The sequence below is a fragment of the Schistocerca cancellata genome, chromosome 1 (genome assembly GCF_023864275.1).
Source record: "Schistocerca cancellata isolate TAMUIC-IGC-003103 chromosome 1, iqSchCanc2.1, whole genome shotgun sequence".
Classification (NCBI taxonomy): domain Eukaryota; kingdom Metazoa; phylum Arthropoda; class Insecta; order Orthoptera; family Acrididae; genus Schistocerca; species Schistocerca cancellata.
In genome coordinates, this window is record NC_064626.1 from 170,100,282 (window position 1) to 170,117,745 (window position 17,464).

General features: G+C 42.1%; 1 protein-coding gene across 1 annotated transcript in view; it reads left to right on the top strand.

Moving 5' to 3' along the window:
- LOC126154949 (trypsin-1-like) overlaps window positions 1–17,464 on the top strand; it is a 69,510-nt gene that overhangs the window by 36,203 nt on the left and 15,843 nt on the right. The window contains exons 5-6 of the mRNA XM_049916200.1: window positions 2,482–2,588; window positions 10,650–10,846. Coding sequence (XP_049772157.1) covers window positions 2,482–2,588; window positions 10,650–10,846 — 304 coding nt within the window. The remainder of the gene's footprint in view (window positions 1–2,481; window positions 2,589–10,649; window positions 10,847–17,464) is intronic.

Here is a 17,464-nt window from a genome sequence, read left to right on the forward strand (position 1 = left end):
CTGTGTGTATTTTTCACTGGCAATTCAGAGATAGTGGCAGTAAGGACATCTACTTCTCTGCCACGAAACCTTATCGCATGTCAAAGAATAAGAGTCATAGAAGATCGACTCCACAAATTTTTCGGTATCTTTTTGCATAAAGCTTACAGCGGAGGACAGAACGCTGTGTGTACGTACCTGCCGCAGTAAATGTCACATTAGATAGAATTATTCTTCATTTACGCCAAAGGTATCCATGGGAACACGTTATAGGATCGGAATGGAGGCAGTAGCAGATTCTCGTTATTCGTTCTGTATCATAGTGAAACAGATGTTTTTACTGGGGGGTATTATAAACACGGAGGTGTATCTGAGGAAAATATGATCTGAAGAGAAACGAACGAATAGCTAACCCCGGCAGTGGATAGCGAGCTGTCAATTTAGCACAGCTTACTACTGCAGTGGTGTCGCGAATACAGATTTATAACGTGCGGACTGACAGCAAAAATTCGTTTCCTATGAATCTCTCTTCTCTTCAGTTTGTACGGGAGTGATGACTCCAGAGTACATTATTCAACTTTGTACTGGACGAACAGTTACGTTGTCATGATTGCCAACAGGGTCCTTGATTATCACGGGTAATTCCAATTCCTTCGTGTTGCACCCGCAATATGAGGTAATTTGAAAAGTTTAAATTGCTGAGCTTCTTTCTATGGGTCCTCGCAGTTGCAGTGAATAACAAATGCACGTCCACAAGTCACATATGATGTTCAAGACTACTCCTCTATAGAGTACATGACCTGTTCTCTGATCTGCACATTAACGTGATACTTTGCCTTTTGAAGAGGATTAAAGTGGTTGGGATACCGTCAGTTGGCTGTTACTTTGCGGTGCTCGTACAGAGCTGAACACAGCTGAAATTTGAATAATTACATGAGCCAAAACAATGCCTTTGCTCAGATAAAAATTGAAGCATCTGTAATGTATACATAAGGGATCCTCCCATAATGTGTGGTTCACTTCTAATATTTGTATTACATTTTACGTTTTATCATTTTTGTGTTATATTGATGGTTATTTGCGATGTAAAATCCACTCATTTCTGGTGGTTCGTGTTGGGCGTTTTAATTTTCACTGATAAATAACAGCATATAGTTCAGCTAGAAAAAATTGTATGTTCTCTAGAAATGACAGGATCTGTTAAAGCAGCAAAGGAGCTTGCAAGAGGGGACCAACAAAAGACTAAGAGAGAACGGAGATTGACCAGCGTATCTTGAAAGACTGCTGTTGTCCAGAAAACTGGTTCGCCCCGTCACTCAACAGTTAAGAGGCACTTGGATGCGCCTGAGAATAACGCTGACTTAACGACAGTTTGCTCGTTATTACGAGTATGCGTATTGTCGCCGGTATCTCAAGCAGCTGCTCTGGCATCAGAACACACACGTGCCTAAGTAACAGGATCGATAACCGCGAAACAACACGGGGCATGACGATAATGTGCGCATCTAATGGGGCCCTGGCAACAATATAACACATTGTGTTTCGGGGGAACCGGCGCTCGGCTGCATGTAACATTTACCGTGTGCGATGGCCCTCTTTTCGAGCCATTCAGAACGACAGTACAGAGTGTGATGCACAAAACACAACTCACGTCTCCCCACCAGATGTACCGTGGATTAGGCACAATAACATGGCTTTGGAAAACGCTTCCCACCGCTGGACAGGCACTCTTGAGGTCAATAGTTGTAGTGGGTACACTGTTAGAATTAGTCATTCGGCCGAGAGCGTACCACGTTGATTTTGGCCTCTCTCTAACCAGCCACTAATGCAGTAGCATTCACATACGGTCGCTGTGCCATCTTCTTTCTCCATCTCGAATACAGTGTCTCAGACGTACACAACACAGTGTCTGACCCACAGTACCGAAGAATTCTGCCCATACTACGGGTCTCCTTCCGATGTGCCGTGCATGGCACACTTTCCTTTGTGTCCCATCACTGTAGCATATTGTACTTCACAGTGTCATCTTGGTGCAATGCCTTTTCGTGCAATAAATCTTAGCTTACCGATACATATGAACTGCAATGGATTATTTTGAGACTCTATAATCCTCGCCGTTATGAAGTAACGTATATTTGTTTTCGTAGCTCATGTTATTTCACAGGCGTTAGTTTAATGCTTACAGATCAGTGGTTTAGCGACATGTGTAGTGACAAAAGACATAGAGCTTTTCAAATGGTTCAAATGGCTCTGAGCACTATGGGACTTAACATCTATGGTCATCAGTCCCCTAGAACTTAGAACTACTTAAACCTAACTAACCTAAGGACAGCACACAACACCCAGTCATCACGAGGCAGAGAAAATCCCTGACCCCGCCGGGAATCGAACCCGGGAACCCGGGCGTGGGAAGCGAGAACGCTACCGCACGATCACGAGCTGTGGACTAGAGCTTTTCGATGATAGAGTTGCAGGAACAATAAATAAGATCTGTGTTCACAGGAACGTTGCAATCAACGACGTGGCCGTCTTCACCCTGCAGTCGGAGCTCACCCTGAACACCTACGTCCAGAAAATAGCTCTTCCCGTGGCTGACAGTGTTCCCACTGGTAAGTAAACTTCACCTTGAGGCTTCTATTAGGCTTCTATTTGTCTTAGCACCTTTAGTCATTGACAAATGCAAGAAAATACGATGGATATGCTTTCCGTGGCGTCTCTACGAACTGCTCTTTGATACCATCAAAGCAAAGTGTCAGTCTACATCGTTAAAGTCTGACTATTGAAAGTCATCCTGAGCAAGACCTTTCATCTACATACTTGCTGTAACCTATAACACCTGCTTACTTCAGTCAAAACATGCTCTCTCGCTACAACTTTTAACCCTCACCGCCTCAGGATCCTGTCACTCACTGTCTTCTTTTCGTCAACTTGGGTAATAAATGTCTCGTTTCCTTGGTTCGAATCAGTACGTTCTCATTAGTTATCCGGTCTATCCACTTAATCTCTAGCACTCCTCTGAGGCATCACATTTGAAAGGCTTCTATCGCTTCTTATTTGAAACATTTGTGGTCCACGTTTCACTTCCGTACAAGGCTATACCACAACCCTTTCAGAAAAGACTTTCTAACGCTTAATTTTGTAACACATTGCGCAAAGTAAATAAAGGGTCAGACTTGAAGACCTCGTAACTGTCTCCCACTGCGACACACAAGTTTGAAGTTTGGCTCAAAGGTGCCTACAACATTCCTCTGTGAAGGTGCAAAAGCGTGGCACCCTGCGACTTCCCTCAGCCTCAACGACGCTTCAAAGAGCTAGCTGTCAACAAATGCGAAAAAAAGGCCAGGGCTCAGACGTTCATGTGACGTGTAAGTTGGGGTAATGATATCACATTGAAACCAAACTTCACCACGATTCTGCCCAGTGCCACCGTGGACGTTTCACACGATGACAAGGTCGTCACAGCCCCTCGTACCCAAAATTTACCCCATCTTTTGACTCATCTGCGATAAAGGTTAGAACGCGACGCACAGCGTTGAAATAACGCGGTTTTCTTGTGAGTGGCCGAGGGGAAAATTTCAGACACACCGCAGCTCAGAACCGATACCAAAAGGCCTCAGGGGGGTGGCATAAAAGACCACCATGAAATCACTCCCTAGCCTGGGAAATTGATTCCCACACATTTCTCGGACGAAAACGACAATCTACAGTGCGATGAGCAGCAGGAAGACGTTCTTGACAACCTTTGGCACTGCTGACAACTCCCGGCCGATAGAATCTTTGTCTAAGGACATTGTGAGTCTGCAACACCATAAACATGATTATAACCTTTCGAGCGTAGATCAATCGTAGCTCTTTCTCTGTTGTACATTGTGAAACTACTAGACATCTTTTGAAACCACTCGACGAAATCTGAACATGATTCGAAGCAGAAAGGGTGTTCGTGTCTTTCAGTCCTCGTATTTGGCGCCCTTCTGTGGCGTGTGGTGAGGGGGAGGAGGTTCGCGGCGTTGATACATGCGTGAATAAAACGGCAAAAGGTCCTTCTAAGCCCCCCCCCTCCCCCACCAAGTTCGGCAACACGCTCTGTGTTAATTGCACCTTTGCTGGGCTCTGTATAAATATTTCTGTACAAAGACAGCCATTCATTGATTCCTTCCGACACACCTCAGCTGAGTGATGCTACCTCGCTGAACTGGTCCCTGCAAAATCCAAGAGCTGTCGAAAGGGATTCCCGTCACGCCGGCGCCTAGGATTCAGTGAATGGCTTTCTCTGTACAGGCACAACTATGAAGTGTCCAGCAAAGGTACGCGGATGTCACCGGGAGTGTTGAGAACTGGGGAGTCTTAGAGGGATCCTTTGCCGTTTTATTCATCCACATGGCAATGTCGCACCCCCATCCCGCCCCCCTCCGTGATCAAGACAAAGGAGGGGGCACGGAACAGCAGCGCTCAAAAAGATTCGGATCACGTTCAAATTTCATCGAAAGGTTTTGAACGGTCCCTAATGGTTATGCCCTGTACACTACAGCAAAGATTGAGGTCACGCTACACTCTAAAAGTGTGAAATCACGTTCAGTGACGTTGCAGTCCCAGAATGTCCTTAGAGAAGGATTGAAACGGCCTAGGTGTGTCAGCAGTGTAAAAGGTTCGCAAGCACATCATTGCATTGCTCATCGCACTGCGTGCTGTCGTTTTGGACCACGAAATGTATGGGAATCAACGCCTCAAGGGAAGGGGTGGTTTCATTGACGCCCTTTATGCCACCTCATGAGGCCTTTTCCTGTCAATTCTCAGTGGCGCTATGTCTGATACGTTTCTCTTGGCCACTCATAAGAAAAGTGGGTGATTTCAACGCTGCGCGTCTCGGTTCTGCCCTGTGTCGCAGAGGGGCGATATGAGGGTAAAGGCAGGTGTGACGACCTTCCCATCATCTGACACGTCCACAGTGGCGTTGGGCAGAATTATAGTGAAGTTTGATGCAAATATGACCTCATTAACCCATCTTAGACCTCATGTGAACTTCTGAAATCAGTCCTTTCTTTGACATGTATCGACACCCTGCTGTTTGAAGCGTCATCGAGCCCGAGGTGGCGTCGGAGAACGCCCCACTTTTGCCTATTACAGACGTAGGTCGTAGGCACCTTTAAACTAAATATCAAATTTCTGCGTCGCAATGGGTGCTAATTACAGAGCCTATAAAAAGTGACATATTAATTGTGTTGCATCGTTGAAAATCTGCGTTTTTCTCTCTTCACGTCTTCATATACTGTCAATTATTTTTCTGCTCAAATAGCAAAATACATCTTCTGCTTTCAGTGTCTCATTTCCTAATCTAATTTCCTCAGAGCAGCCTGATGTAATTCGACTACACTCCATTAATCTTGACTTAATTTTGTTGATGTTCATCTTATAATCTCTTTTCAAGACCTATCCATTCCGTTCAATGGATTTTCCAAGTCTTGTGCTATCTCTGACGGAATTACAAGGTGATCGGCAAACTTGGTTGTTTCATCAGTCTTCTGACAGGCTTAATACCACCCGCCACACACTCCTCTCCTGTGCCACCTACTCTCTACGTATCACAGTAGCACTTGCACCCAGTACCCTAAATTATTTGTTGGCCACATTCCAATCTGTCTTCCTGTACAGTTTTTACCCTCTAAACTCCCTTACGTACCAAGTCTTAACACATGGTATATCATATTGTCCCTTCTTCTTCTCAATGTTTAATGACAGTTGGTCTCCTCGCCGATTCTGCGAGGAACTTCCCCATTTCTTAAATTTTAGTCCTTCCAAATTTTCAACGTCTTTCTGTAGTGCCACATCTCAAGTGCTTCGATTCTTTTCTTTTCCAGTTTTCTCACCTTTTTATTTCTTGTCACTGAACGTTAATTCATTTTCAACATTTCTCTTCTGCTTCACTTATTGCTTGCTTAACGTACGGTTTGATTAACATGGGGATAGGCTACAGCCTTATCTCATTCTATTTTCAATTATTGCCTGATTTTCATATCCATCGATTATGGTTTCTGTAGAAAATTGTAGATAACCTTTTTCTCTTTGTATTTTATCCCTGATAATTTTAGAATTTAGATTAATGTATGTCAACATAGTCAAAGTTTCTTCTACACCTACAAATGCTACAAACATAGTTTTACCTTTCTGTAACGTTTATCTCATAGAAAGTATATCATTTAACTGAGATCCTGATCCAAATAATTCAATATTCTGAGTGATTTATACCTGTAGGAAAAGAACATCAGATCATTTAATCTGACCTGTTCTGTGTCTCAAGCTGACAGTAATCATTAGCGCATGCGCGTGTCTGTTCGCCGTGACTTCTTCCACTAACACCGAAAAAGAAAGCAAAATCTGTTATCGAAGAGCAGAAATATCAGATAGGAAGGCAGGCGGTGCAGGTAGGGGAAAACAGTGATGACGCATTCTATGCTACAGACTGCTTCATAAAGGAAGGATGGAACTATTCTCTCTAATTATTTTCTATGTCTAAAGTATTAGGAGCAACTACAAGTACCTGAGGATGTGACAATGTGGAGAGAATCTACTTAAATATGTTTCTTGTAGGCTAGAGGCTTATTTTAAGTAGGTACGTAACAACATAGCATCATGTAGGTCTATGGTTGTTACGCAGCGACATTAAGAAAAAATTGTCGATTTCACATTGGCGTACTCGAAATCCTGTATTGAAGTCTCACGAATAGTTAGCTATGTAACGGGAAGTCGTCTCCGCGCCTCTATTATCTAGGCAGTAGGAAAAAGAAATTCTTTTACTTATCAGATAACAGTAAGAGAGATTGTATCCGTTGGAGTAAAGTAATGCTGCGTGTTCCATGGTATTCCACGGTAGGGGAGCATTTTTTTCCTTATCTTTAACTGTTGCGGTTAACCCCAAACCTGTTTTCGTTTGTGGATGATATGAGAATAACTGTTTACAGTTAAGTCGGAAACTGAGTAACATAGCATGTCACTCTCTGGGGAAAAGCTACTAACAGGCTGATTCTTGAATGAGATTTTCACTCCGCAGCGGAGTGTGCGCTGTTGTGAAACTTCCTGTCAGATTAAAACTGTGTGCCGGACCGAGACTCGAACTCGGGAACTTTATCTTCCGCAGCAAGTGCTCTACCATCTTTTTTTATTTTCTTTTTCTTCATTTTGTTCGGTATGTTCGTTGCGTTTGGTATTGGCGGACGTCACAAGACATCTGTTCAAGTTGATCGGTGATCCCTTTACTCAGTTTTTTTTTTTTTTTTTTTTTTTTTTATTACAGAGGATGAGCAGCCCTCTGACCGAATACGCTGCGCTACCGCGCCGGTTTCCAAACTTCACAGAAGCTCTTCTGCGAACCTAGCAAAACTAGCACTCCTGGAAGAGAGGTAATTGCGGAGACATGGCTTAGCCAGAGCCTGGGGGATGTTTCCAGAATGAAACATCCCTCAGGCTGTGGCTAAGCCATGTCTCCGCAATATCCTCTCTTCCAGGAGTGCTAGTTCTGCCAGGTTCGCAGAAGAGCTTCAGGATGTTTGGAAGGTAGGAGGCGAGGTACTGGCAGAAGCTGTGAGGACGGGACGTGAGTCGTGCTTTGATAGCTCAGATGGTAGAGCACTTCCCGTGAAATGCAAAACCTGAGTCTCCGTCCGGCATACAGTTTTAATCTGCCAGGAAGTTTCACATCAGCGCACACTCCGCTGCAGAGTGAATATCTCATTCTGGAAACATCCCTCAGGCTGTGGCAACGCCACGAAGTTTCAAGCTGATTCTTGATCGCAATAAAATACATCACATACAGCCTTAGACACATCTAACTGCCTCGACACAGTACATTGGTAGTAATAAAATAAATACATGTTGCGTGCCACATTGGTGGCTAGTGTGTCAGCTTCACTTCTTTTTTATTTATTTTTTTTATTTTTATTTTTTACCTAAGTGACTCCTCATATGGCCTCCAGAGAAATAACTTTCCAGACATTTCAATAACAGAAAAAGTCTCAAGTGGTTTATGGGAATCGAACTTGCGATCTATGTAATTGCTGAAAAATCTAGAATGTTTCCTTGAAAGATGACAGAAGTAATAATTCCTCTTTAGACGAACTATAGCGCCGCGCGAAGAAATTCTTGAACTGTTCCTTGTAATCGGCACGTGTACTATTGTAGCCCCTACACCTTCTATTGTTGATAAGCGAGGTATTCTTTCTATTCACTAAGGGTGCAGACCCAAGAATATGCAATTTTTCGTCAGAGGGAAGAAATTCCAGTCCGGGATCAGAACTGTTTTGAGTGTTCATATCCTCTTGTAGACCTACGAGTAAGGGTCAGTTTCTTCCTCGTCCAATTACAAATTTTGTACAGCTCGCCACAAACTAATAAAGGGTCCCTCAATGCCACGTTCAAAATTTATCGAAGAATCAGTCATTTTTGTCTTAAAGTAATATTCCTTTCTGTTTATCGTTTCTATAATGAACTCATACAATCTTCTTCGTGCGTTCGTGGGGAGTGATGGATTAAGAATTTTCTGTCATATTTTCTGCTAATTTTCATTCGATGTTTGGTGCCCTGAAGGCGTACCGGCGCGCCCACCATGAATTCATTGTAAGACCACGGAGACGACCTGTAGTACAATGAGTAAAGTAGAAGACACTAGGATTCTCGAACAGAAGCTCAACTGAGTGAGTTACAGCAGCGGAAAAACACTGGATTCGTTCAGGGAGGAAGGCGAAACTAATTCCTGTTCTCCCATTAGGTTTAGATCGTCCGTAGTTTCCCCCAAGGCAACTGCCGGAGAGGTTCCTTTCTTAATGACATGGCCGATTTATTCCTCCGTTCTTCCCCCAATCAGAGCTCCGCCTCTAATGACGTCGTCATCGACGGGACGTTAAACCTTATGGTTCACTTTGGTACTGGGATATATAAGAACCTCTGAACCATGACACATGCTCATGACCTCTGCATAAGATGGATGCAAGTATTTTCACGATCAGAAGGAAGATTAGAGTTTAACCTCCCGTCGATGACAGGGTCATTAAGAACGGAGAATGTCCTTGGATCGGGGAATAACGGGGTAAAATGTGGTAGTATCCTTTCAAAGGAAACCATCTTGGCATTCCCTGTAAGACATTTAGTGATATCATTGAAAACCTAAATCTGGATTCCAGGAGGGAATTACAGCTGCCGTCCTCCCGAATGCGAGTACAGCATCTCAGCAGCGCATGTCGTTGCTAAGTGATAAGTATGATGCATGTTGGAATCAAGCCGTCGACTGTTTGGCTGATGTCGTTCGCCAAGTTTTAGCGATTGTCTTCTTCTTTGTGGTATAGAAATAATCACTGAGTTCAACTGATTTTAAATATTGATCTCTCTCGCTAATTATTGAAGAATTTTATGAACCATAAGATAAAATCGAAGGAAACGGTCTATTGACACATAGTCAACATGGGTTTAGAAAACATCGCTCCTGTGAAACACAACTAGCTCTTTATTCACATGAAGTGCTGAGTGCTATTGACAAGGGATTTCAGATCGATTCCGTATTCCTGGATTTCCGGAAGTCTTTTGACACTGTACCACACAAGTGGCTCGTAGTAAAATTGCTTGCTTATGGAATATCGTCTCAGTTATGTGACTGGATTTGCGATTTCCTGTCAGAGAGGTCACAGTTCGTAGTAATTGACGGAAAGTCATCGAGTAAAACAGAAGTGATTTCTGCCGTTCCCCAAGGTAATGTTTGTTATAGGCCCTTTGCTGTTCCTTATCTATATAAACGATTTGGAAGACAATCTGAGCAGCCGTCTTCGGTTGTTTGCAGATGACGCTGTCGTTGATCGACTAATAAAGTCATCAGAAGACCAAAACAAACTGCAAAACGATTTAGAAACGATATCTGAATGGTGCGAAAAGTAGCAGTTGACCCTAAATAACGATAAGTATGAGGTCATCCATATGGGTACTAAAAGGAACTCGTTAAACTTCATTTACACGATAAATTAGTCTAATCTAAAAGCCATAAATTTAACTAAATACCTAGGTATTACAATTACGAACAACTTAAATTGGAAAGAACATAAAGAAAATGTTGTGGGGAAGGCTAACCAAAGGCTGCGTTTTATTGGCAGGACACTTAGAAAATGTAACAAACCTACTAAGGAGACTGCCTAAACTACGCTTGTCCGTCCTCTTTTAGAATACTGCTGCGCGGTGTGGAATCCTTACCAGGTAGGACTGACGGTGTACATTGAAAAAGTTCAAAGAAAGACAGCACGTTTTGTATTATAGCGATATATGATACGAGGTTTGGGCTGAAAATCATTAGAAGCAAGGCGTTTTTCATTGCGGCGGAATCTTCTCACGAAATTCCAATCACCAACTTTCTCCTCCGAATGCGAAAATATTTTGTTGACACTGACCTACATAGGGCGGAACGATCACCACGATAAAATAAGGGAAATCAGAGCTCGTACGGAAAGATATAGGTGTTCATTCTCTTAGCGCGCTATACAAGATTGGAATAATAGAGAACTGTGAAGGTGGTTCGATGAACCCTCTGCCAGGCACTTAAATGTGATTTGCAGAGTATCCATGTAGATGTAGATGTAGATGAAAATTCGATAACTGTATGAAATACAAGTTCTGCATGCAAGCTACAATGCATTTTTCAGCTGGATCCATTGCTGCGCTCTCCGGCTGGGGCAGCACCAAGAGCGGTATTCTGCCGCACGACCCGGACATCCTGCAGTACGTCGACGTCACCGTCATCGGGATGACCGAGTGCTACGAGCTGCTGGAAAATTACAGCGCCCTCAACGACAACAACGTGTGCACCGGGCCGGTCACCGGGGGCATCGCCGCCTGCACCGTAAGCACTACTCAAGTACTTTTCTTGTGACATACGCGGCTATGATCAGTTCCCCATTAGCGGGACGTGTTAGCTCCTCTTCGGCACTGCAGTGTCGTAGGTACCAATAATTTCGAGCGGTCCTCGTGCTATGCTGAAGTCTGAGTTCCATGTCTACATGAATATGAACCATAGCTCTAATAATACAGTCTCTAACACTTCACTTTGCCGTGAGTCAGGACCTAGGAAGAGAGAAATTTTCCAGCAACACTAGAAGCGACTGGATAACAGGTAATAAATCTCTGCCATGAAATTTTCTTCTGTAAGTTGCACTCCACAGCTTCGATAAAAGATATTTATTACACATACCATCATCATTATCATCATCATCAGTTATCTGATATATTAGCAGGTCCTTTGCCTCTCCATTTTCTGCGATCCATTGCTTCCTTCTTAAGGCTGCTGTATGTTGTACCGTCCATCATGTCATCCAGTATCTGGAATCTCTTCCTTCCTCGCTTCCTTTTCCCTTCTACATAACCTTCTAAAACTGTTTTTATCAGTCCGTCATTCTTTCTTAATATATGCCCAATCCAATTTATTTTTCTTCTCTTTATTAAGTCTAGTAACAGTCTTTTCTCTCCCACTCTTCTCAGTACCTCTTCATTTTTTACTCTGTCCATCCAACTTATTCTTTCCATCTTCCGCCATCTCCAGATCTCAAAATCCTCCAGCCTTTCTCTGTCTTTTTTCCTCATAGTCCATGTTTCAGCGCCATATAGAAGAACACTCCACACAAGACATTTTATGAGTCTCTTTCTGAGTTCACTGTCCAGACCGCTGCAGAAGATTCTCCTTTACTTATAAAACGCCTCTTTTGCCACTGCTATCCTTGTTTTAATTTCTGTGGTGCACTTCCAGTCGGTGTCTATCCTGCTTCCAAGATACTTAAAATTTTGCACCTGTTCTAGTGTTTCTCCATTCAGCACAATTTTTATTTCCTTATTTCCTCCTATTGCCAATACTTTTGTTTTATTTGTATTACTTATCATTCCATATTTTTTTCCGTTAGTTGCAATGGTGTCCACCAAATCCTGTAATTCTTTTTCCCCTGTGGCTAGAAGGGCCATGTCATCAGCAAATCTCAAGCACCCTACTCTTCTTCCTCCAATTTCTACTCCTTTGTCATCTAATGAACATTGGTCAATCATATTTTCCAAGTACAGGTTGAAAAGAGTAGGTGATAAACAACATCCTTGTCTTACTCCTTTCCCTAGTCTGATCCAGTTTGTACTTTCTCCTCTCACTTTAACTGAAACTTTTTGATTAAGGTATAATGAGTTTATAAGTCTTCTGGTTTTCCAGTCCACTCTCTTTTCCCTCATAATAGTCGCCAGATTGTCCCAAACCACATTGTCAAATGCCTTTTCTAAATCGATGAAGCACATATATAGGTCTCTTCCTTTTTCAATAAACCTTTCTCCCAAGATTCGTAGGAGCCCTATTGCATCTCTGGTGCCCGTATTCCGTCTAAAGCCAAACTGCTCCTCGCCGAGGTTCTCCTCTATTACTTTTTCAAGTCTTTTATTAATTATTCTTAAAACCACTTTGGCTGCATGTGAAATGAGGCTGATTGTCCTGTGCTCGCTGCATTTCTTGGTTCCTTGTTTTTTCGGTAATGGAATCATTACTGTTGTCAAAAAGTCCTCAGGCCATTCACCACTGTCATATATTTTATTACATAACCTCAATATTTCTCTTATTCCATTGTGGTTCAAGCATTTTAGTATTTCTCCCGGTATTGTATCTGTACCTACTGCTTTGCCATTTTTCATTGCAGCAATGGCAGACTTTACTTCTTCCATTATGATGGTCGGTCCTTTCTCTTCATCACTTACACTGTTGTGTGATTCAAGTTCCAGAGTTTCTGGTTTGCTATTTGTGTCATACAGCTCTTTTATATATTCCTCCCATCTCTGGAGGACATCGTCACGATCTTTGTACACTACCTCTTCGTCTTTACTCAAAATTTCCATAGTAGCACTTCCTGCTCTGTTTTGTTCCCATGTCATAGTCTTTACTCTGTTGTACAGTAAGTCGTATCTTCCCTTCCTGTCCAGTTCTTCAATTTCATCACATTCCTCTTTTAGCCATTTTTTCCTAGCCTGCTGTGTTTCTCTTCGCAGTTCGTTATTTAACCTTCGGTATATCTTTCTTGCATCTTCAGTGTTCTTGTTTTTCAATTTTCTTCTCTCCTCCATCTTGGAAATCATTTTTTTTTACCTTTTCCCTTTTACATATCCTATATTTTGCTGTCCTGCTTTAATGATTCCTTCTTTCAGCATATTCCAGTACCCGTTGGCATTATCAGGTGCTTCTTTGTCTCGTAATGTGTTTAGAAAGTCCCGAGACAGCATTTCTATAATGTGTTCTTTGTTGGACCTTATCTTCTCTAGATCCCACTTCTTCACCATTGTCGCCTTTTTCCGTTTTTTCATCCTTATTTCTGTTTCTGCCATAAGTAAGTTGTGGTCACTATTAATATCTGCACCTGGTAATGTGTGCACCTCCTTGATTCCATTCCTGTATCTTTCTTCTACCAGTATAAAATCGATTTGGTTTCTGTATTTATCCCCTGGTGATTTCCAAGTGTAGAGCCTCCTCTTATGGTTCTTGAACCATGTGTTTGCCGCTATCAGCTGCCTTTTCCTGCAGAAGTCAATTAACCATTCACCTCTGTCATTTCTCTTTCCAAGACCATGACTGCCTACTATGTTTCCCTCTTTCCCTTCTCCCACAATGGAGTTCCAGTCTCCCATTACTATTTTGCAGCATTTTTTATTTTCGTCCATTATTCTCTCTCTTACATTGTACGTTTCCTCTACAATTTGGTCATCATGTTCTGAAGTTGGCATATACACCTGGACAATCAGTAAATCTTTTTGTGCTCCTTTCAGCCTTACACCAATAACCCGGTCATTTGCATAGTCTACATATTCCACACATTTAGCCAATTCCTTTGTCATAATCATTCCTACTCCATTAATTCCTTTTACTTCTCCTCCTGAGTAGTAGAATACATATTCATCTGACTGCAACTCTCCATGTCCATTCCATCTTACCTCAGCAACTCCTATGAGGTCCAGATGATTCTTTTCCATCTCTCTCTTAAGGTTTTCTAGTTTTCCTGCTTGTAGCAGAGTTCTGACATTCCAGGTACCAATTCTCGTTTTGATTTTTTGCCTCCTTTCAAGTTGTCCCCCCCGGAGATCCGAATGGGAGACTGTTTTACCTCCGGACACTGATTTGATTTAACATGAGAGGAAGCCATTTTTTGTGCATAAAATGGAGACTGCATTATGCAGGGAAGATAATCTGCGGTGGTATTCCGTTGCCTTCCGCAGTTCTGGAGGCCGCCCCTAACATGGGATACAGACGCCTTTTGCAGCCGCCCGCGTTGGGTCAGACGCTGCATGAGAAGTATAGGTTGGAAAATGAAAGACCCCTAGCCCTCGAAACCTAATAGCGTCAGGGTCGGAAAAGAACAAGGGCTGGCCGAGGGTGGCCAGATAGGAAAGATAAAAGTGAGGAGCCTGGCATAAGTAAGTGGAATCAATGCGAGGACTCAGCTCGAGGCCCCGTGGTCGCCAGCCACGTGTCACTAGGTGTGACTCCCTGAGGATACACATACCATCAAAAGCTCCTATTAAATAAAATTTTGTTTTACTGCAACTACGCATTTCCAACTTTCGTCATCATCTGGCAGACTTCATTACTGTAAAGGCTCCAGATGATGACGAAAATCAAATATATCGTTTAACATCCCCCCCCCCCCCTACTCCCAAAGATGGATACATTCTGGGAAAGAAATCATCTGTGGTTTTGTTTAGGGGAAAGATCAAGCATTCGCCTCAAGCGATTTAGGACATCCACAGAAAAGCTATCAAATAGGTAGAACAAGACGAATATATCACGATTTAAATCCTGTTTCTCCAGTCTGAGTATGAAAGATTTCACCATTTCCTACCTTAATCCGTATTTTTGAACGTCGTGGTATCAGAGACACAAACACGGAGGGAGAAACTCAAGAGGAACTCAGTCAGATTCACAAACGGTGATGAATGAATTTAGACTCTTTTGAGCGTATGATGTAACACATGCTGCAACCAGTAAATGTTCTATTCGAGGCTGAGCGGTCAGTTTTGAGGATCGTTGTTAGTGCGAACCTTATAGTAACTGTAGCAGTAATGGCTAGAGGACAAACACAAGACTGTAGAAGCGAGTATAACTAGGGGAAAGATAGATACCGCCGATAGGAAGAGTGTAGAGACCTTTGGAAAAAGAAACAACCGCATCAATATCAAGAGTTCACGTGCATAAACGAGTACTAAGCGTGAAGACAAAGCTGAATGGTGGACTTACAGAAGGGTTCTACAGGGGAAATGAATTTCAAGAGAATATTCTAGGAAGGGGAGAGGAAGTAGAAGAAGGTTAGATGAGAGATACGATACTTGAGAAGAATTCGACAGAGCACTGGAAACTGTAAGTCGAAACAAGACCCCTGGGTTCGACCTTCCCTCAGAATTATTGACATCGTTGAAAGAGACAGCCATGACTAAACTAATCAACATGTTATACAAGATACATGAAGCAGACTAAATACCTTTAAACTTCAGAAATAATGTAATAATGAAATAATGTCATAATTTTGAAGAAGGCATAATCTGGCAGGTGTGAATATTACCGAACTATCAGTTTTATAAGTTATGGCTGTAAAATACTGATACGATTTGAAGAACTGGTAGAAGTTCAGTTTGGGTTCGACAGAATCATAGGAACATGTGAGGCAATACTGGCCTTACAACTTACCTTGGGAGGTAGGTTAAAGAAAAGCAAACATACGGTCGTAGCATTGGTAGACATAGGGAAAACTTTTGACAGTATTAACTAGCATACTCTTTGTGCAATTGTAAAAGTAGCAGGGATAAAATACAGCTTGTACAGAAATCCGACCGCAGTTACAAAAATCGAAGAACATGAAAGGGCAGCACTAGTTGAGAAGGGAGTGAGACAGAGGTATAGCCTATCCCAGATGTTACTCAATCCACGCAAAACAATCAGTATAGAAACCAAAGAAAAATTGAAATTTCTGGAATTAAACTTCAAGGAGAAGAAATAAATACTTTGGGATTTGCTGATCACATTGCAATTCTGTCACGAATATTAAAGAGCTTGGACGTGCAGCTGAATGGAATGGGTAGTGTGCTGGGAAGAGGTTATAAGCTGAGCATCAAGAAAAGCTAAACAAGGAGTGTTGTCGAATTAGCTAAGGCAATGCTGAGGGGATTAGATTAGAAAATGAGACACTGAATGTAGTAGATGTATTTCACTATTAGGACAGAAAAATAACTAATGACGGCCAAAATAGAGAGGATATAAACTACAGATTGACAATAGCAAGGAAAGCATCTCTCAAAAAGAGGAATTTGTTGACATCGAATATAAATTTAAGTGTTAGAAATTCTTTTTCTGAATTTATTTGTCTGGAATGTAGTGTTGTACGGAAGTGGATTGTGGACGATAGGCATTCCAGTCACGGAAAGAATAGATGCATTTGGAATGCGGTGCTACAGAATAACGCTGAAGACGGGACGGATAGGTGGCTCATCTAATGAGGAGGTACTGAATCAAGGTGAGGAGAAAAGAAATTTCCTGCGCAATAAGAATAAAGAAGGAATCAGTTGATAGAATACATTGTGAGGCATCAAGAAACTATCAATTTGATATTAGAGGCAGAAATTGTAGAGACCAAGGGATGAATACAATGCGTAATTTCAAATGGATGTAAGCTGCAGTAGTTATTCAGATTTGAAGATACTTGCACAACATAGACTAGCGTGGAGACCTGCGTCAGACCCGTCTTAAGACTGAAGACCACAACAACAACACAGCGAGTAATGTAGTTAGTTGCTCTCTCTGAAATTATTTCACAAGTTGTGAATTGTTAACCAATAAGTATTACACAAACTAATTAGGGCAATCATTTACAGAATATAGTCAAGATCACTCTTCTGATTATAGATGTCTCAGGATCCGAGGGAACCACAGCTGCAACTACATACTAGCCTCATCATCGTTCACGAATCTGGCGCTAGGCCAAGAACAGGTCGGCTTCAGAAACAAACGAATTGTAGTTCTGCCTGAAAGGCGCCTTCGCGATACTGTGGTCTTCAGCAAGTATTCGACAATCTGAGTGTTATAATAACTTGAAGTACCGAGAACAACTGCGAAAACGTAGAGAGACAGTTGAGTAATTTACCTTACCTCCAGAAATTAAAAGAGGAAGATATGTGTGTGGAATACGAGCTTTTAGCTTGCGATCAGTGCTGCTTAGGTATCGAAGAAGATCGGGAAAGGAGCAAAAGAAAAAACAAAAAAATCAGTTACTAGCATTCCACTTACAAGGAGAGGTCCCAAGGGGTGAAATCGTCTTTTTCGTTATTCTGGAAGATATTCTTTAAAGTTGATAGCTCTACATACAGTGGCGTTGTAGCGTAGTAATGAGTGTATAAGCCTGACGTGTAGAAGGCTGTGAGTCCTACCTTTTCCAGAGCTTTAAAATTTTTACTTTTAGATAAT